Genomic DNA, 21,522 nt, shown 5'->3' with positions numbered 1-21,522 from the left:
TGCTAATCAATGGAGTAATTGCAGAAGAAGGTAATTAAGAATAAGGCATTAATAAGTGCTTTATGATGACTAATAAAGAGCCAATATGCCTCTAATAGCCACGGTAATATGCAACTAGTTAATGGTTGATATGTGTTCACTAATATAAAGTGTTACCTAATAATAAATATATACCAGGCTCATGCTCCCCTGTCACAACAGGAGCTGAAGCCAATCCCAGCTGATAGTGGGTGAGAGGTGGGGTACACCATGGACAGGTCACTAGAGAATCGCAACAGATAAACAACATTCACCTTTACACCTCCAGACATTTGAGAGTCCAAATGACTGAACCCCTATGTGGAAAGAATTCAGAGCTCCTGGAGAAAAGACACGGAGAACATGCAAACTGCTCAGTAAGGCCCTAACCAAGCTGGGACTTGAACCTGGAACCATCTGTTGCTGTGAAGCAACCGTGCTAACCACCACATACTAATCAGTTATGCCTTTAGAAACAATATGCTCTTATTATTGATTCGACACACCAGATCTGTTTTTATATCTGGATGTCTGGATGTGGACACTTATAACCAGGATAGAGAAGGAGGAGGGAGAAGAGAACTGGAAGTCAAAGAACAGCTCCAAAACCAGGAGGGGACAGGAGGTACTGAGTCTTCTACAGGTTCTTGAAGAGAGAAAGATGACACTCATTTCGAGCAACCAAGGACCACAACAGTCTGGAATGTGACTTCCTTGCGTGCAGGGATGGAAGATAAAGATCACATTCCTCCGAGGAACACAGGGCGTGATGAAGTGTGAGTTCATATATGATTAAGCTGCTGCTCGAGCTGTCTTGAGACAAAAGAGATGTTTTGGTGGAGTGGCCACTGTTAAATTCCAACTGATTTGAGTTATGGAGAGTCCTCGTGAGAGGAATCCTGTGACCCCTTGATATGAATAGAAGTGAGGAAACCATTTGATCATTTTCAATTTGACCAGGGTGAGAGGTGTTACCTGGGCCCATCTAAAATGTGTATAGTATTTGTCATAGGTGATTGCTGGCTCAATGGTGGGAGGTATAACTTGAAATAGTTTGGTGAGAATGGGGTCCAGTGCACGTGTGTTGCCCTGTCTCTGAGAGGTGCAGAGGTTTGGCCACTGATGACTGGCAGCTGTTCGGTGGAATATATATGAGAGCTCAGTGTCTGGTGGAGGACCGAATAGTCTTTTAAAGAAAGAACTAGTGAGCAGAGAGAACTAGTGAGTGAACGTGCTCTGCTTTTGTTGTGTTTGTTGTTTTACACGTAAACACAACAGTATCCCAAGTCCGCCTTAAACTCTGGATTCAACAAGTGTACCATCGCAGAAGAGAGTCTGAAAATGTGAATGAAATTACAAAAGTTGAAGCAAAAACATAGATTCAATTCAATTCAATTCAATTTTATGTATATAGCGCCAATTCATAATTTACATTATCTCAAGGCACTTTACATTTAAAGGTCAAGACCTTAAAACAATATTAACGTAGAGAAACAATATTAACGTAGAGAAACAATATTAGCGTAGAGATGGCCTTTTAAAATCATCTTTATTTAAAGGCAAGCTGTATTATTGACTGAAAAAAAAATGTTGACTTGTGTTATACAACATTTGAATTTTGGATTCATTTAGGCACTGTGTCAGTTTCCCAGAGAAGTAAAGACAGAGTGAGAGAGATTGTTTTTGTTCAACCTGTCGAGCAGGTTGGATTGGATGAATTTTAAGGGTTGGGGGGTTAGGAGGGAGGAGTCAACAGTCCTATGACACAGGGAAGGAAAAAGACAGTAGAGAAGGAGAGAGCCTGTCAACACAGACGTCTTGTGTTTATATTTTTACCCACTGACAGAAACAATCACTGCTGTGAAATCTCTTCAGACCTCACAACAGGTAAGACATGTTTAACTACGCTAGCAACGTATTCATCATGAACCTGTGTGTCTCATGTTGTCTTTTATAATATAATGCTTATAGTGCACGGTCTGGGTAGTACCTGGCACAAGCTAATGGACTAAACCTTCATCTAGTTTCAACAACCACTAATTGTCTCTTATCGTCAAGTGTGAGATAAAACACTGTTGTAAATATTTGTGAATGCTGATACTGGAAGTGTCTCGGTCGTAATAAGAAAATTGCAGAGAGAAAAGTGCTCAGGGTGACAACAGTATTTGTTAAGCTTGCAGCTAAAGAACCCTTTGTGCACTGATTTCACCATCATAAGCATGTTACTGTGAAAAGTGTACCAGAGTGATAAAAGCCATTTAATGGCTGTGTAATGTGTGTTAGGGGATGATGTGGTTTCATTGAATCACATCCATTGTTGGCCTATCTCCTGTTCAAATACACTTGCTTCGGACAAAAGTGTCAGCTCAATGAATTGAATGTAAATGCGTGAGAAAGAATGGCAGATAACACATGTGCAGGCACAAGCATAGTAACATGTTCTCCTTCGACAACAGCATATGCACCTGTTTGACTTCACAGTTTCAACATGCAGAACTCAACTCTCGACTATGTAACTGCTTATAACCTGCTGCAACAATGTGATTGGTCTTGAGTCGTCATTGAGAAATGTGGCACTGGAGTCACCTACAGCAGCAGGAACTATGACTCAGGTGTTTGTCTGTGGATAGACTGTGTCAGTCTGTGTGACAGTCACAACAACTGTGCTAGATACATTCACAAAACTTTGTAGGTGTGTAGTTGAGATCCAAATGAAGCAGGGTGAGTGTGGTTTGATCCTTGGTTTCGGCCCAGATTTGGTCCACATACTACATGATGGAGAGCTGCCTAACCCTGTGAATTGCCAAACCACACATGAAACAGAAAAAAAACAAAGAGAAACATGTTTAAATAGCATCGAGCTGCAGCAATTTGGGTCCAAGCAACAGGATACCAAATGTACACATGGTAAGAGTCACCTTCCTCTTGATTTGAACTTGTAAACTTTGTTCCACCTAGAGATAAAAGTCGCATCATAGCCTTGTTACAATGACATCATATGCTGAGTATTTGTTCCATTTAAACTTAAAACTGTGACAATTGTCAAAAATATTGGTGATTAAATGTAAAACAAATCACACATCATCCCCATGTATTGGGGGATGATATTCAACACTTCAAGTGTTTAAGTTTGATCAAACATTTGACCAAATATAAAACTCTGTGAACTCCGTAGTGAAACCACTGTGAAATCATTGTTTGACATTTCTGGACAGGAAACAGCATGAGGTCAATGAATGTGAAGTCGGTGGAATTTGCCACCCACCTGGTCATTTACGCTTCAGGAACAGGAAGGAAAGGAAGAAAATAAGGAACAATGAGGACAAAGGGAATAAGGCTCCAGCGGTTTTACTGACCGCTAACCCATGTGACAAACTCTGGAGCAGCAGATTGCATTTCCAATATCAGTTTACTGAGCAGATACAATGATGTGTTTGGTGTGTGTAGAGGAAAACTAGCGAGAGACAAGAATCGGATTTATTGTGTTGCATTGCAACCACAAGTTCAAGTTTGTGTTCAAAAGTAACATCAGTGTGTTTCACAAAGTCATTGTGGGGTCCTAATTGGCTAATCTAAGCTAATTAGCCAGGTTTTTGGAGTGATCACATACCACCTCCAACTTTCATGAAGACTTTAATGACAATACTGTTTCAGAGAAGTTTGATTCAACTTTATGAAAATGTTGGAGGCTGCAGTTTGTAGTGCTGGTGAATTATGGTGTTTCTTATATCTACACTATATATATATATATGATATATTAGAATATCAATAAGGTAGAGTAACTGACAGAAACCCTTATAAAGGAGTTAAACACATGAACATGGACATTCACAAAGGAGGATTTATTGCAAAATGACAAAAATGGTAAATGTATCAATTTAAATTAATGAAAACTACAATGTATTGAAGTGCGTGAACTGTAGCCACTGTACCCTCAGAAACACACAATCAACACTCTCATTTGTTTTCTACTCCAGCTATGATAACTATGCACAGGTCATTTGCTTTAGCTATGGCAGCAATGAATGGAAAACTGGCTCGACCTGTTCTACAGTTGTGTGTTTGTGTGTGTGTGTCTTGTGCCTTTAAAGCTACAGTAAACAATGCAAGAGACTGTTATACAGGTGAAATAGTTAAGAACATTGTTACACTACATTGTGAGGGTCATCGTGTGAGTGGAACCAATCCCACCTGACACTGAGAGCTGGGGTACGCCCTGGACATCCAATCACAAGTGGTCAGTTGAGACATGTCAAAACACTTTTTAATGCATGCCTCACAGTCACTAAAATACATAACATAGCATGTGTGTGGACTGTGGGAGAGAACTGGAGAGGACGCAAACAGACGTAACAGTGGGATTGTTGCATTGGATTTATGACGGAACGGCTAATATCTTGGCAACCATGATACATAAAATCCTAGTGTATATATGCTTAGTGGGTGATGACAAATTTTTGTGGTAATTTGTTAATGAGGAAAACATAAAATTACTGATATCTGAATTAGTGAGCCAATCAACTGAATTTCTGTAGCACATATTCACAAATCACAATTTATCTCTCAGGGTTTTTAACAAGCTGCAACATCCTCTGCCCTTAACCCTCAACAAGAGAGAGGAAACACTACCAAAAAGACCCTTTTAACAGAGGGGGGGGGGAAACGCCACAGGAGTGCAATAGATGCAGAGTGTAGCAGAGCTCATCAACAAACTAACAATATTTACAACATTAATGAGAAAAGACAGTGTTTAACATAAATGGTGAGGTGTCTCAGTGCTTAAAGTATTAATACAAAAGATTATGTGACAAAGAATGTTGTATATCTAAGCAATCTAGTTGTAATTATAATCCATGATCCCAGTCCACCATCTTGATATCTCAAAAACTGTCCTGAAGTGAACTCATGAACTAAAGAAATGATACATCTGTGGAAACATTTTCTAAATATGTCAGAAAATAAGGCAACAGCAACAGTTGCAGCAACCTCACACAAACGCACCTGTGGTGGTGAATCTAGTTTAGCACACTCAGTGTTTATCTAGAGTCACCATGACTCATCAACAGACAGGTTGCACCAACCATCTTCTGCCAACTCAGAGGAATAAAAACACTTTCTTATTGGTGTTGTTAACATTTATTAACTAATTAATTAAGATTATTCTGTAATGTTTCAGTCTTGCTAAAAAGAAAGACACTTATCCACTTGTACTCAGCCCGTTGAAGGAAAAGGTTGGCGTATGTAACAAATCCTGAGAAAAGACAAAAACCAACAATCATTTGCTCGTCTTTTCTTCCCTACCTAAAGTCAATTTATTAGGGACAGTGCCTCTGAATGAAAGAGTACATGAAACAGCTACAGAAAAATAATCACCAGTTATTCTTGAGGGATGCTGCCTTCTGTTTTTAAGTGCAGAACATGTGGAAAAGGAAATGTGAATGACTTCATGGCAAACCGGCTGTGTCGAAATATTCCAACCCAGCCTGAATTCCCACATCTTGCTAAACCACTCATTTGTACTGTTTCTTTGTTTGTGTGACTGCATGGGGCACAAACACTCGCAGACTCACAGGAGTACTGTGCTGTTACTAACAGCACTGCAGTGTTGTGGTTTCATGGATCATGTTACAGGCAGGATTAGTTTTAGATTTAGGTTTGGCCTTAAATTCAAAGTTAAGATTAGGTTCAGTGTCTGAAGACAGGTCTGTGTTTATAGGATTGTTACTAAATTCACCTTCACCAGTCGTCGAAGTTTGTCTGATAGCTGTTTAGCCTGTGGTAAGTCAAGTAACCATGCAGCTGAGACATGAAACTTCTCAGTGCAAATCTGTAACACCAAATATACGCTTTATCTTCTGGATAATAACTCTGTGCTTCATCAACATGTCAACTATACAGACTCATGACATTTGTTGCTATGAGGTTGGTACTTTTTGTTCAGAAGAAGTATAAAGTTAAAAATTCCAGTTTGTACATTTATTAGACACTAATGTTAATCTCGTCTTGTTTTGCTGGATAACATTACCTTGTGAAGTGAAAGAAGTAGAGTCAAAATATTGTTTTTTCTTGAGGCAAGTCACTGTCACCACATTTTCTTTTATAAAATGAGCAAATTACAAAAATCATTAGGCACCGAAACAGAGTTTGTCTATTTAACGGCTCTATATAACCTGCAGCCTTTATTTCTTACGCTATCCAGTTTAGCAGCGGGTGGTTATGGCGCTGCCTGCAGGCTTTCTGTCTGAAGACCAGTTCACCTGCTCCATTTGTCTGGAGGTGTTCACCAACCCAGTATCAACGCCATGTGGTCACAGCTTCTGCCAGGCCTGCCTCTCCTCTTACTGGGAGGGAGTGGGAGGAAAGATCTTCCAGTGTCCCCTCTGTAAGGAGTCCTTCCGCAAGCGCCCAGAGCTTCAGATCAACCGAACCCTGAAGGAAATCACTGAACGATTCAAGGAGATTGCCAATTCTAGAATGGCAATGGATGACAGAGGTGGAGAAGGAGTGGAGGACACCAACTCTCATCCTCACCATCATCACAACCCGGCCACGAGGCCAGGAGAGATGCCGGAGAGCATCTTTACCGAGATGATGACACGTTTCCAACAGCTACCAGCTCATCCCAGTGACTCTCACGACCAAAGCCCCAACAGAGTCAATTCTCAAATGGCCTTCAGGGCTCAGAGCACAGAGCAGCTCGATCCACCTCCATCCTATTCATCTCTCCGCAGGTACTACACTCCCCACATTACAGAAGGATTTTTAGTATTAATTTTAGAAATGCTTTGTTGGAATGATTTGTTTTGGTGATTTTTTTTCAATCTCAGGCTAAAAGTTATTTTTTTCTTGTGTTTGCAGAATAGTAACAAACTCCAGGAGTGATTTTGTTAATGTTGGTTTTGCTATTACCAAAAGTTGTTGTTGCGAAAAGTACGTTTTAAGACATGTGGGTCATCAAACCAGGGCTCAATTATTACAACACTATCTGAACGACACTGACAAAAACACTCTGTTTTTATCCCAGTTCCCCTTTAAAATGCGAAGGATCTGTCACTCAAATGAGGACTTTATGGAAGAAGCTGCTGATGTGGATCATAGATTTGCACAGTGGGGTACCCAGCATCATGGATTAATCAAGCATACGAGTTGGCTCGAATAAGATCCGATCTGCTTTAAAATGAATGCAAAAAACAAAAGAAATTCTCAGTTATGTAACAATAAGAAATCCAGTCAACACAGACACGTTTGCACCCTCTTCCCAATGGCAACTCCCGCTGTGGAAGTTACGCATAGTTGCAATAACACCATGAAAACTCATCGCATTTCCCAAAACACATACAGGCAAAGTAATTCCCATCAACGACGTTATCGCTTGTGAATCCTCACATGTGATTTATTTGATGCATGGTCCCTGTGGACTTGTATATGTTGGGGAAACCTAAACTTAAAAAGGATGAGTGTGCATAAAAGCCCAATAGAGAGAAATGGTCGGATTTATTCGATAGCTGCGCATTTCAATGATGCTCTTCATGACATTTCCTCATTGTGTTTCTGTGGCATTGAACTGGGGGAGGGGACCACGACAAACTGATCCAACAGTGTGAGGCTTACTGGATTTAAACTCTCACTGGCTCTAAACGGACTCAATGATAGATACTTCTTTACCTTTTACTGTGATCCTGTGCAATCAACCTTTATTGAGCATTTTGGTATATTTTTTTTTAATTAAATGCATCTATGCAGTTTCGCCTGCAAATGAAACCTGAAATGTTGTGATTGGATGGCTGACCTGTGACCACTCCCTATTATGCATTCTTTAGCTTTTGGGCTAATACCTTAAAACAAAACCAATAGATATTATTCCCTCACTCTCACTTTAAAGAAATTATCAAATTGATTTGAGCAGCTGGAAGCAGACATTTCTGGCATTTTGTTTAAAATTATTAATTGATTATCAGAACATTTGGTGCTTCTATAGATGCTATATATAACTTTTGGAGCTCTTCCTCCAAATCTTAAACTTGCACCATAACAGCTTTCATGTACTAAATGTGCTTTTATATTTTATTAATTATGACTTCATTTCAATGTTATGACAGGTACACTCTGAGCGGTCCAAGTGAATCTTTGCCCAGTCTGCCTCTGTGTCCCCTCCACCTGAGAGCTCTTGAGTTCTTCTGTCGCGCTGACAACTCGTGTGTGTGCAACTTGTGTGTGGAGGCAGGAGAGCACAAAGGACACACCGTCATCCCCGTCAAGAGGGAGTGGCACATCAAGAAGGTTTGTGTGTGTGTGTGTGTGTGTGTGTGTGTGATTTTCCATTAAGTTTATGGTAATTGTTGAATGTGTAACTATGGCGACACCTAGTTGTCAAATCAAAGATGACATTAAAAAAACGACATAAAAAGCATTTGGAAGATTGAATAATCATGTAAATTCTATACCCAGCAGAAACAAGGGTTGGGAAGTTGTACATATGGAATGTGCAACATCACTATTTACTTTAACATTGCAGAGAAACCAAAACTATGTAAAGTGCCTTGAGATAATGTATATTATGATTTGGCGCTGTAAAAATAAAATTGAAAGAATTACATTTGTGCTCTTGTGTAATCTAAAATCAAAAAATGGTTCCCTGCCTTTTCAGCCCCGACCACCAGAATAACCATACTGTACACTTGCCCTGTTATCCCCGAAGGTGGTTTAATCAAATAATGGAAATAATCAGTGATAAGCACGTATGTCAGTGTTTCCTGTGATGCTGTAAAGTGACCTGTTGTAACTGATGCTGTCGCTATTTTGTCACAATCATATCTATATATACTATTTCCAATCCTTTTGGGATGGTCTCTTGTGACCACCTAAGGGGAGTCTATGATCCCTGCTTTGCGACCCATTGATTCAAAATATGTTACTGTTGAGACAATCATACACTTTCTTTCCACGCCATGGGGATTATAATGTATGAAACTTTTTGTTTGCATATACCAGGCATAGAATAGACGAAACAACTTCACGGTCAGGTTGGAGGTTCTGTGGTGGTTATTAGTCATGATGTAATTAGGTTGTGTTCTCCATCTTCTCCAGGCCCAGTTAGAAATTGAGGAGGTGGAGCTGAGGGATCTGATCTGTGAGAGAGAGAGGAAAGTGGAGGAAATACAGGGCTCCTTACGAGAGATACAGGTGAGTTTCAGTTGTTCAGTCCATCTTTAAGACCCCAGACACAGACTCATTCACACCAGACCGACTGTCCTGACAACTCATAAAAGACTCACTGTATGTGACACATTTAAAAGATAGAGGTGTCTACAATTAACCTGATCCAGACTGCTTCTAAGTGATGAGAGCCACATTTACTGTGAGGCTGACGCGTTGCATTTAAGATAATGATGTTGGTCTCCTTCTTGTTTCTATTAAAACATTTGAAACACAACCTTGTATGTATATCACTTAAAACAGGAGTGCATAGATCTTTCCAACGCGACAATCGTCCAGTCCGTGCCTCTAACACATCAACACATGGTACATGTACTTACTGATTGTCTGCTCCTCAGGCTGCTGCTGATAGAGAAACCTATGAGGCTGTGTGTGTGTTCTCCAAACTGATCTCCAGTGTGGAGCACTGCCAAGATGAAGTCATGGAGGTACACAACATGTACAGGATAGATGAAGATGTATTTTTTTCTGTTACCATTGTAGTGAGAGTCAGTATATGAATTCAGCAGTGATGGCAAACTTGTGCCTGTTAACCTCAGGGGATAGAGATGAGTCATCGAGCAGCCAAGCACAGAGCTCAGAGTCTGCTGAGAGAGCTGGAGGAGGAAATCGCTGTGCTGAAGAGGAGGAGTACAGCACTGAGCCAGCTGGCTGGATCTGGAGACTGCATAGACTTTCTCAAGGTATGGACAAATGAAAGACTAAATATGATATAGTACAACAAATAAAGAAGACACGAATAAGTGAGAAAATTGATTCCACTAGTACTTTCACTAATAACGACAGAGTCATCTCTGATTTACTGTTTTTTTTCCTCCCTGCAGACGTTCTCTGGCCTGTCCACCCCTCCTCCAGCTAAGGACTGGTCCAGTGTCTCTGTGTCGTCCGAGCTGACCTCAGGGCTGATTCTACAAAACCTCAGTCTAATGATGGAGAACTTTCAGGAAGAGATGCGCAAACTGCCAGAACTCAGTAAGTCTTCATTCAGACTCAGAGTGAAACTGGATAGTTTAGTTCAGATGCTGAAGTTAAGGGAAGCATTCTACAATTTCAAAACCAACGTATGATTTTAAAACCTAAGACCAAATAAGAATATTCTGCCAAATAACCAGTTTTGTAGAAATACTTTAATTTGAATTACTGTCACACAGGACTTGCTGTGTTAGTTTTAATCAAGGAGCACTAATACTCTCTCTCTGTGTGTTTTTGAGGATGAGCTCTGATGAGCACATGTTCACTATAAGGCTGATGATGCTCACGATCACAACAGTCTCTTCTTTTCTCTTATTAACAGGCCAGCAGTCGTCATTGGACGTATCTGTACCCAGACCAAACCCAAGTAGGATTGTTGTTAGGAAGTTGTTGATTTGCATCTGTCAGGAATATTGTTTATTTCAAGTGTTTCTCATCCTGTTAAAGTTAATGAACCACTAAACATTTACAAAAATATACATATATGTTAAGAGTACAGTATAAATATCGAATCTTTTCTCCACAGAGATAAGGAGGGTTCAGGAATACGCAGGTAAGAGTTTAAAAAGATTTCTCCCTGTAGTGTAACATTTTCAAATTGCAGTTTGTTTTTATAATTAAGTCTTACTTTGACTAATTCCACCATCTATTAGTTTCATCACCAACCATCACTCTTTCTCCATGTGCAAGCTGACATCACTTTAGACCAAAACACAGCCCATCCACGTCTCATCATCTCAGTAGATGGAAAGCAGGTGCACTGCGGTGACCGTCATCAGCTGGTTCCAGACTATCCTGAGCGCTTTGATCGGGTGGTGTGCGTGCTGGCCCGCCAGGGCTTCAGCTCAGGACGACATTACTGGGAGGTGGGTGGGACACATTTTCAATCTGATGTGAATATGGATGTGAATAAAAATGATACAATCACTATTCTTCGAGAAAAACACAGGCTTGTGGCTTTTTATGTGATGTGTGATCAACCTGAGCTCATACAGATCCAAACTGACATTTCAAAATTAATAAAAGTCATACAAGAAAATTAATATTTATAGTTTGTATGAAAAATCAATCAGATTTCAACTTTGTTCCAGCAGGTTATAATTTGCTGAGCTGGTAAACCAGAGGTGAAGGTTGTATAATTCCCATAGCATTACAAATGTCAGTGCCACAGTTTAAAGGTCCTGTACCCTGACTTACCAGTTGCGATCACTTGCTCAGACCAGAAAAATGTAATTCATGAAAAAATTAGATGCACCTAAACCTACTATATAAACACTTATTTACTATTATATAATGTTATGTCCCCCCCTCTTGTGGCAGTTTGGCGTCCCGGACGAGCACCCATGATTCTGGCTTGGGGTGTGAGAGATCCGGGTTCAAATCCCGGACGAGCCCCCAATTTCTGTTACGACCCTTGGGATTGTATAGTGTCTAGGGATGTTTGAAAGGGCCTAACACTGCGCAGAGCAGGGTGTGTGGTGTGTTCACACAAGTAAACCAAACCAAGGTTCTTGTAAAAGGAACAATAATTTATTATACAAAAATAAATGCCACAGGGAACAAAGGAACTATGAGCGGTGCCCAAGCAAAGAAATCATAAATCACAACGTGCACTCCTAAGCTAGTGCAGCAACACTCTATGCTATCACAGAAACCGAATTCTAAGCTACTCTACACATAATAAATACATGGTGTGGCACCTACTCCTTACCTAGTGATTTTAACAGGTGTAAGGCTACTGGGTGGAAATGTAAACCCATGGGTGTCTTACCTGTTCACCTTTCCCCTGTGCGTGAGGCAAAATTGAACAAAAACACTGCACCGAGGACAGACCATCAAACAAGGAACACAGAAACACAGCTTTTACCAAACACACCACACCTAACGAATAATACAGAAGCCAACAAGCCAACTCTCTCTCAATTTAAATGTGCAGGGTTAATGTCAAGTGTTATTTTTGTTGCTTCAGTCATTGGCAGGAAATTCCATTCCCATTGCAGACATTAAAGTATCTGATGTCTGTAGTATAGGAACAGTATGACCCCACTCTAGAGACTCATTCACTCAATGCAATGAACTGTACCACACTGCCCTCTTCCAGGTCGAGGTTGGAGGAAAGACAGACTGGGACCTGGGAGTGGCAAGCCGGTCTGTCAATCGGAAGGGCAAAATCAGCGTAAGCCCCGCCCATGGTTATTGGTTCCTCAGCCTGCGGGATCGGACCGACTTTGCCTTTCGAACGGAACCCTCAACCAACCTCTCAGTCAACCTCAGACCTTCACGGATTGGAATCTATGTGGACTGTGACAAGGGACTGGTGTCCTTCTACAATGTGGAGGCCAGAGTGCTCATCTATACATACACAGATAGTTTTCCTGACACCATCCATCCATTCTTCAGCCCCTGTACTAACAAGTCAGGAAGAAATGAGGGTCCACTAATCATTTGCTCTGTTGCAATGACAGAATGAAAAGAGTTAACATTTGAAGGAAATCTTTAGTAATGAGGAATGCTGTCACAGACAAACACCGGGAACAGCTTTAATCAAAGCTTCACCTCATTCCCTCATGACAATAGAGCAGACAGCAAACAGACTGTTGATGTCGACAAGGGCGTCCCTCATTCAAGACTCAAGTCAGCACTGGTCAATACTGCTGTTATAATAATATTTAGTGCTGAAAGTCTTGAAGAATCTTGACACAGCATTAGGTGCATGAAAAAGAAAGAGTAAATGCGGCTGTGATTCAAATTATCCACATCATTTGGCTGAAGTTAGGTTTCAAAGCACAGCATATGTTGGCATGTTAACAGGGATGTGCTGTGGGCAACGTCTGCTTACTGAGGATAATTCCTCAAATATGCCATAAAGTGTTTTCCGCCCTCTTCAGGCTTCCATTGAGCATCATGCTACATTTCTGGCTGAGCTGGTTTAAAGCACGCACTTCATTTAAAAGTCATAAAAACTATTTATTGACAGCTCATCAGTCCAGCAGTTAGACCTGAGTCATTTCAGGTGCACGTGTGAATTGGTGTCTTCCTCCCTTGGTAATGAAATTATGTCCCATGCATAAAAGTAGAATTTCAAGGCTCTGAGAAACTTTCACAAATATGAAAACGCCCATGAGTGAAAAGTAGAGAAAGACTGATAATTAACCTTTTTTGCAGGTTAAGGTTACCAGTCAGTTGTTTTTACGGAGGCCTCCTTTATAAAGGAAATCTATGAGGGGGTTGTAGAGTGGGGGCAAGATGGCAGCCAGCTAACTCTCTGCCACCTTGCCTGTTTTATGTCCATTGATGAAGCTCCTATGTGTTGATATGCTGTTTGTATAACAGTGAACATGTTCCAACACTAACAATATCAGTTCTAGGTAATTTAACCCAAAATAATTTAATTCTATTAAATGTGTAGGTTTTCTCTGCTGCTGACCGTGGTTTCCCGTGGGAGTGGGTGCTCTCTGTTTCAGCTGTTGTTTGGTTTACAAGTCGAGAGGTTGTATCTTCACACTACTTGTTAATCTCTTTCTGCTTAATCTTTTCAGTAGCTTGATGTCTAACTTAATTGAGTTTCTATACTGTGGTATGTTGAATACAATAAATGTTATTTTAAAACATTAACTTAAACATTAATGGAACATCACTGTGGACTCTTCGTTTGCTGTTGTCAGAATATTGAAGGAAAAATCAAGTAGATTTAATTCACAGAGAGATTGTTTATGGAGAGAAATTTTAAGAGTGGAATTCTTGAATAACATGTACTTCATCAGATCAAAATGCCTTAGTACAAATTGTGAATTAAATAGTATGTAAATAAAATTGATAAATAAAAAAACATTGGAGGTGTGTATGTTGGGTGTTTCATCTTCTTACATATGCATCAAGTCAATGGCTACAAACTGCAAGTTTGCATTGTAAGATTTGGAGAATCTGGTAATACATTACCACGGTCAGCTTCTTAGCTGCCAGCTGGTGATCAGTTTGAATGCTGAACTATATGCCATTATAATTTCAAGTAAGTACCACTCTGCCAGAGAGGGTGCAGGTCAAGTGGCTTATTTACAAGTTCGCTGCCTTGAAATGGATGTAAATTTGATCAAACCTCACATTGGAAATTTGCTTCAGTCGACTGAATTACCTAAGGCAGAGGTAAATATATTCCAGTTACTGCTGCATATTTTCACAGTGGCTGCCACAATCATTTTTATTGTGGTGTCAAGAGCGAACAGGGAAAGTCAAGTGGGTTATTAAAGTGATGCAGATAAAACGTTCTCTTCTTTCTTTAAATTTAATTCAGGAATATATTGTATTTCTGTCTCAGAAACCTGCTTATAAAGTGATCTGATATCTTCAGCTTGGGACAAACAGACAAACAACATAATGGTGATTGGGTAATATTAATTTAATCAAACAGAAAAGTGCATGGCAGTGTAGAGTACACATTAATGTAAACAGACAAATAGTAAAGTCCTGACAAAGTGCAAGGTACACGGAGTGTATTGTGGGAGGTTACAGTCAGACAAAAGAGCCCAACAATGTGTACACAAGCACACACTGTGGGACGCACAGTCATAAACAACAACAATACATAAATGGGCAGAAAATGTATTCAGCCACCTTATATTTGGTCACTGATGTGTCTGGTAAATCACATGCGTTAAAGCTCCTCTTAATCACCCACAGTGAACATCCATGTTGAGTAATACGCCTCTGAATAACAACTGCTTCAAGCCAGACTGCCACTGGGGATCCAGCATTTGAGAAAAATATTAAGAGTGTGATTTAAATGCAGTTAATGTGAATTAAAGAACTACATGCTTGTCTGTGGTCCACATAATGGTAAACAAGATCAGTATATCACTTATGTGTAGTGTACTGCTAATGTGGTAGTGACATTGTGCAACAGTTTTCATATATATAAGCTAATAATCAATGTTCAAAGACATTGGTATATTTGTAATTAAGTACTATTTAGTTTGGCAGCTAAAGTACTGTCATGCAAACAGAGGACTCTGTTACAGCAGCAGAAGCATATTATTTTTAGCAGATTCTTTTCAATACATATAGAAGTACTGACACCTGCCTCTCCTGTTGTCCCTAATATGATGGATGGTGGGCCTAAAAAGAAATTTAGACGATGAACCACACTCTCTCTGGACGGACCTGTAAAGTGCTGAGAAACATTGCAAAGCTCAGGCCCATTGGGTCTCAAGCGAGAATAAAAATGTGAATTCATGCTTTTGTATTGTTCCATGTTAACTACTGCATCTTCCCCCTCACATGCCTTGGCAAATCATCCCTGGATCATGTGCAAGTCATTCAAAATGCCACTGGTCCAGGTTTACCAAAAGATCTCAGGTGACATCCTTCTGTGATGCAATTGTGACGTCTGTGGTCTTGAAAGATGCAGTAAATAAAGTACTTACGTTGTTAGCTAATGTCCAATATTTATACAGTTTTAGTTGCCAGCCACAGATAAAAATAAAGTACTTAAGTGGGGTCGGTTAAAAAAGCTGCAGAGCACAAGTGGCTCTTATTGCAAACACTATCCCTGCTTTGTGCCAACATCAACCAACCACCAAACTGCCTCAGGGTCGTCGACTTCAGGGAAGATATGAGCAATGTGGGCGACACCAGGCCTGTTACTGCAGCCGTTAGAGGAGGGACGAGCTTGGATCAGATTTACTCAAATCAAATAACATTAACTACAGCACCGTAACCATAAGGTACTGGTGTACACTCACAATGAACTGCACTGTCCTTTAAGGTACGGGTACAAATAGTTCAAATACTGGGGCAGTATCTCTTCCAATCTGACAAACTTCTCATTTGTATTGTTTGTGTGTTTGTGGGGGGGGGGGTATTTGTTCCCTGCTGGTTTAACATATCTCTCCAACAGCAGAGGTATCATGGGTATATTGGATAATGATTTACACTTTTTTGCAAAACTTATTGTCAAGCAATTTTCTAAAAAATAACTCAGCAGTTTTTATTCTTTCAGAACTTAAATTACAAATATTTTAGAATACTACAATAGTAAAACAATTCCCAATTCTAGTAAAGCTGTACTTGTATATACACTGTGTAAATCATTTCCTCTTACGATCACTGATGTGTTTTGTGTGGGCGTCTCTCTGAGCACCCAGGCACCTCACCCCCTCCAGCAGCATGGGAGTCCCATGATGTGGGTCTGCACAGAGGAAGAGACAATGATGAGGGCAAAGGAGATAGTGATATTGATGCAGACAAAGAGAGTCCTGGTATTACGTTCAGGGGTCTGATCAAGTCTTTGTCTGTTACTTTCTATATCAAGAAATTTCCATTTCCATCTTGTTTGCATAGCGCCAAACACACATTATTTCAAGGTATATTATATAATAAGGGAGAGACTTTACAAAATTATAGAAAAACCCAACAGTTCCCACAACAAGCAAACACTTTGACGACTGTAGAGAGAAAAAAGGAAGAAACCTCTAAAATCAGAGGGGGGCCATCTGAACCTGAAACACTTTCACTCTGTACAAGAGCACATCATTTGTGCGTGTAACAAGAAGGGAGTGCACACATTTAACACTTGCCTACGAAGGTACGCCTTAAAATAACAGACCAGGTATTTGTTAGTCGACTACTTCAATACAGCAATGCACAAACAATGCATCTGACCACACCTCATTTAAAAGGCCACATGAAATGAAAAATGCTTTTATCCAATCCTGTATTCCAGTGTTAACTGTTCATTTATCTCTTGTAATAAAACCAAATCTATATTTAACCATAACATGACCCAGAAGAGTGTAACCTCTACCTACAACAGTCCCCTTATAAAATGAACCTTTAAGTTTGATTTTGATCTGCACCAAACTGCACAAATATCAGTCCCCTAACATGCCTGATTAATACTAATACTAAATATTAACTACTAATTAATACTACTGATTTTAGATAAATGTTTAAAAAAAAAATTAAAAAAATAGACAGCCTTCTGATGGCTTTGGTTTCCAGGCTATTGGTTGTGACTTAGTAAACATGTGATGAAATAAAATCACAAATACATGCTCATAACTTTGATTCAGTTATATTGTGTGCATTCGTGTGTGTGTGTGTGTGTGTGCTAGTACCTACCAATGACTCTGGCCTGGAGTCTGACCTTCAGACTGCAGGCTTTCCTCCCTCTGGTTACCAGATTGACCTCTTCCTGCAGCACCCCCTCCTGGTGAGTCCTGTACTCACATGTTACCTTTACTCCTGATGGAGAAGGATCATCAGTTTCTACACAAACACTCTACCACAGTTCTTTCCATATTAATGTAAAACTCACACGTTATTTTATTTTGACAACTCAATTTTCACTTGTTTTCAGGATCTGATGAAGTTTGGCTTTAATTAGTTATTGGGTGATTAAACAAATGGGCAGACATCATGATTTTAGTGACCTTTTTATTAGCTTTAACTGTTTATGGCTGTTTAAACTGAAGACTCTCTTTCCATGAGGAAATAATAAACAAGAGGCACGGTGCCAGTTGTGAAAATGCATATTTCTGAAACATACAAATAATGACTTTGCCTAACATCTGTTTTCCTGCACTGTGTGGACTTACCCTCCAGTGAGGAGTTGATGCACTGGACACGGAGGCTGGGGGACCTCCGGGTCGGAGAAGAGGAGGGGAGACAGAGGAGCTCTTTGCCCAGTGTGGGTACATCTGGAACACTGAAGACAATCTCATAACAGTGGTGGCTCTTCAGGAAACCAGCCTGGAAGAGGAACGACAGGGGGGGGGGGGGGGCGGTTAGGGAGGTTAAAAGACGATATTTAACCTCCCTGATGTGATATGTGATATATAGTATCACTGAAGATCTGGTGTTTTTTGTGAAGGGAATCATTTGAGTCTGGGAGAGTGACGGGCTGAAGAGAACAGAGAGTCGGTTATGGTTGATTCACCACCTACTTTATCATTGCCAGCAGATGCAGCAGCAGCCATGAAGATGATAATGTAGGTCCCTCTCTGCGTTTATCTGTGTTCCTCTCTGCATTCATCTTTCCTGTTTTATTTTGTAGACTGCTCATTGTGTGTTTTCCCCCAAGGACTTCCTGCCCTCGTCACTTTCACCTGTCTGTCCTGCGCCCCCTGTCTCTAGTTTGTCATTAGTCCAGTGTGTATTTAAGTCTTTGTGCTTCCCCATGTCTTTGTCAGTTTCTTGTTGTGAGATGCCGTTTCCATGTCCATGTGTTGTCTCACCACTCGTCGTTTCCAGTAAGTCTCTAGTGTTTCCTTGTGTCTCCTGTTATTGTCTGAAAAGCATTTTGTCTCAACAGTTGCTTTTGGATTTTGGATTTATACCCTGCCTTCCTCGTTAAAGGACACCTTTTGTTGAAAACCTTTTGTTCTGCCTTTTGGGTCACCTGCTCCCTTACCCTCGCCCCCCAAAACGTAACAGAATGGCCTCTGAAAGAAATGAAATGTGCAATGAGTGCATGAATGACACACCTTGACCAGGTAGCTGCCATCCTTTTCTTGAATAGCAATGAGAGTGGAGAGGTTTGACTGGTCATCTCTGCGTGTTGGAGAGCCAGGGGGGTCGTTATCGTCAGGGAAATGCACGCCACCCGCTTTGGACATAGAGCCTAGTGGTGAGAGGAAATACACACCTCAGCAACCAAGGCAGGCCCAACCATGGAGATGTCCAAAGTTGTAATTTACCAAATATTGATAAATATTTTACTAAAAATGTTGAAAAAAGCATCATCAATGCATCTGTGCTGAAGTGGACAATTCTCTCTCCAAAAGCAGTGTTTTGTCGGAGGCAGATCAATGAGACGGTAAAAACACAGTGTCTGATTACACCGACTGTATCTGTGGGCATTTTGAATTTCAAAATATTACAAGTCCTAGAGAGAAAGTGTAGGGATGTAGTAGTACTACTGGGAGATATAACAATATCAGAACAGAAGCAAGGTTTGCTGTTGGACAAAAACACAAACTGAGTTTACTTTGAAGAACAATGAGGAAATGTTTGTCCTAAAAATGAAGAGATGAATAATGGTGAAGGTTTGAATGAAACTGACCTGAGAGCTAATGGACTAGAAGTAGAAAAATGTGTCAAAAGGAAGCACATGAACATTGTGGTGGAGGCAGTCACCAGGCATCCCCTGAGCTTGGCTTGTCAAAGATGTACTTAAGCTTTTAAAGTGGTACCAGGGTCCTTGTAACTGCTGGCTATGGAGGCTGTTACATCCTCACACAGATCTAGTGATGTGAGGTGCTTTACACTGGATTCACTTTGACCTCAAGTCAGTAATGACAAAGGGAAACAAAGAAAGTGATGTGCAAAGCATATACATTGGCTTTTCTAGTGCAAACCTTTATCCACAATGTCTAAAGTTACACAGACAAAAAGGAGTCTCCAAAGATCATTTGATTTCTACAGCTCTCCTTCTTTTTCCTGCACATCATCACTGGAAATTACCCCATAAAAGACTAAAGCACACTGCCCCCTGCTGATTACAGCAAGATATAACAGTATGAAGGACAAATTACTGCCTGTCAACAGTGGCTCACACACACACACACACACACACACACACACACACATGCGAGCAGTGTCAGTTTGACCTTTTCTTCCTGTTGCCATGGTAAAACTGTTAGGAAGTGGGAAGTGTCTGACAGAAGCCAGGTGTCATCACAGACCTGAGTAAGGAGAGAGACAGAGACAGAGGGGAACAGACATATTAAGTGTTAGAGATCGTTTGATATCATGTTGGCTCTGTGTTGTACAATGTACTCAAGTAAAATCAAAGTCATAAGGTTTCAGGTGTTTCTGTTGTCTTGGGCCTCACAAGATATAATATCAATATCACATAACTCACATGTGCCTCAGTAGTGTACTCATCTTACATGTCACTTTCTGCACACAAACAATTTCAGTTTCGGGGCATTAACACAGGCCAAGAGAAAAGGCACTGCACTAGTCAAAAGAATATTACACAGAGTGTGTGAGTAGGTTGAAGGAATAGATCCCAGATACAGAAATTTTGGTGAATAATTTTTTTTTTTTAAAGTCAGAAACTGATCGATGCCTGAGGAAAGATCTTGTTATGTTTTAAGTCTCACCTAAAGTTAATAGGTGATCTCAGGTGAGGTTAGAAGGCTTTTATTTCTGAGGCCACAGTCTCCTCTGACCCAGTGTGTTTGAGGCAGACTGAGCCCTGACCCCTTTTTATTGCATTTCTAGGCAGGGTTGAATTTTTGATCATCAAAAACTACTTCTATACAGAGTTACATCATTATTACAGACATTGTTTTGTGTGCATGTGACTGCACAGTGTGTCTGTGTAGTGTGTGCGTATGTACACACACACACACACACACACACACACACAGTGTATAAACAGCTGTATTTTCTTTTGGTCCACACCTTTTCTTTCTCGTGTGGCCTCTTCAACATGGATAGACAGAATATTAGAGAGGGTCTTGTGTGACAGTACCAGAATCAAACTGCTGCTGTTTGGAGTCACTGAAAAAAAGCAGTGAGGTGATTGCTCACTAACATTTGATCATTGTCACACCGTGAGGATAATGTGTCACATCTGTAAGTGGGCTAAGAGACGAGGCAACACCCAGCCTGCTCCAGACTGCACGAACAGGAGGCGCAGACACTGATCATCTCACGGAGACATTTCGAGGCCTGTCGGTTCGTCTGGAGGAATGAACTTGAAACAGTTAAATCACAGATCACACCCATCAACTGAGCCTCCTCTGGTCGCTCTCCTCTCCAGCCGAATGGGCCCAGGTGTTACACTTCAATAAGATAACGCAGCAGATACGTACCGCTCCGTGCACGCGTGCAGCGTCAGTCTAGGTGCACGCTGACATGTTGTTGTTCCCTCCGTGCAGACACACACCGCGATGTGTCCTTCAGATGCGCTGCCCTGTTTTCCTGTCGGAGCAGCCAATGGTGTCTCACCTCACCTCACCGTGAACTGACGCCGTCACTGGTGACGACAGAGAAGACGCGTCACACCCACTCCGCTGAATCCTTACTGCATGTGTTCAGGAGGTTGTAGAAGATCGTAAGCTGCCTTCAAATATTTACCGAGGTTTAATTACCTGACCGAAACACAAGAAGGATTTCTTCATAACCGGGCCTCTATAGACTTATTTAATAATGAGGCCAAATTCAATTGTATTTGTATAGCACCAAATCATAATATACATTATCTCAAGGCGCTTAATTAGTATTTAAATATAAAGGGCACATTGTAGGTTAAAGAGAACAATAATTTGTACAATTTAGATTATTACACACTAGTGAAAACATCACTAG

At 40.6% G+C, this 21,522-nt stretch overlaps 2 protein-coding genes across 3 annotated transcripts; one reads left to right on the top strand and one right to left on the bottom strand.

Annotated features, from left to right (window-relative positions):
- The first annotated feature begins 1,764 nt into the window (after positions 1-1,764).
- On the top strand, positions 1,765-14,037 carry btr01 (bloodthirsty-related gene family, member 1). Its single transcript, XM_020083872.2, has 11 exons — positions 1,765-1,905; positions 6,218-6,749; positions 8,118-8,298; positions 9,106-9,201; positions 9,573-9,662; positions 9,774-9,917; positions 10,059-10,206; positions 10,529-10,573; positions 10,733-10,759; positions 10,897-11,072; positions 12,308-14,037. The coding sequence occupies exons 2-11, from the start codon at positions 6,235-6,237 to the stop codon at positions 12,674-12,676; spliced, it is 1,791 nt and encodes a 596-aa protein (XP_019939431.2). The 5' UTR covers positions 1,765-1,905; positions 6,218-6,234; the 3' UTR covers positions 12,677-14,037.
- A 2,115-nt stretch (positions 14,038-16,152) lies between these two features.
- Positions 16,153-21,167, bottom strand: LOC109627389 (adipose-secreted signaling protein-like). 2 transcript variants are annotated; one of them, XM_069530621.1, is made up of 7 exons: positions 21,027-21,167; positions 20,614-20,712; positions 19,812-19,886; positions 18,687-18,823; positions 17,799-17,952; positions 17,323-17,445; positions 16,153-16,390 (listed from the first exon to the last, which is right to left on the bottom strand). In XM_069530621.1, the coding sequence occupies exons 3-7, from the start codon at positions 19,828-19,830 to the stop codon at positions 16,290-16,292; spliced, it is 534 nt and encodes a 177-aa protein (XP_069386722.1). In that variant the 5' UTR covers positions 19,831-19,886; positions 20,614-20,712; positions 21,027-21,167; the 3' UTR covers positions 16,153-16,289. The 2 variants fall into 2 exon arrangements, with proteins under 2 accessions (XP_069386722.1, XP_019939456.1); XM_020083897.2 differs by lacking the exon at positions 20,614-20,712 and having other exon boundaries at positions 21,027-21,164.
- Between the last annotated feature and the right edge of the window lie 355 nt (positions 21,168-21,522).

Source organism: Paralichthys olivaceus, chromosome 8 (genome assembly GCF_024713975.1).
Source record: "Paralichthys olivaceus isolate ysfri-2021 chromosome 8, ASM2471397v2, whole genome shotgun sequence".
Taxonomy (NCBI): domain Eukaryota; kingdom Metazoa; phylum Chordata; class Actinopteri; order Pleuronectiformes; family Paralichthyidae; genus Paralichthys; species Paralichthys olivaceus.
Note: the sequence above shows the minus strand (reverse complement) of the source record. Positions and strands in the feature narration are given on the sequence as shown.

What these genes read in the sequence shown, in the direction of transcription:
- LOC109627389 (XM_069530621.1), bottom strand. An exon ending in CATCAACTCCTCACTGGAGG is followed by an intron (nt 17,446 to 17,798) that starts GTAAGTCCACAC and finishes CTTCTCCATCAG; the next exon opens with GAGTAAAGGTAACATGTGAG. An exon ending in ACTCCAGGCCAGAGTCATTG is followed by an intron (nt 16,391 to 17,322) that starts GTAGGTACTAGC and finishes TCCTCTGTGCAG; the next exon opens with ACCCACATCATGGGACTCCC.
- btr01 (XM_020083872.2), top strand. Translation starts at nt 6,235, where the DNA reads ATGGCGCTGCCTGCAGGCTTTCTGTCTGAAGACCAGTTCACCTGCTCC. An exon ending in ACTGCATAGACTTTCTCAAG is followed by an intron (nt 9,918 to 10,058) that starts GTATGGACAAAT and finishes TCCTCCCTGCAG; the next exon opens with ACGTTCTCTGGCCTGTCCAC. An exon ending in GAGGGTTCAGGAATACGCAG is followed by an intron (nt 10,760 to 10,896) that starts GTAAGAGTTTAA and finishes TCCATGTGCAAG; the next exon opens with CTGACATCACTTTAGACCAA.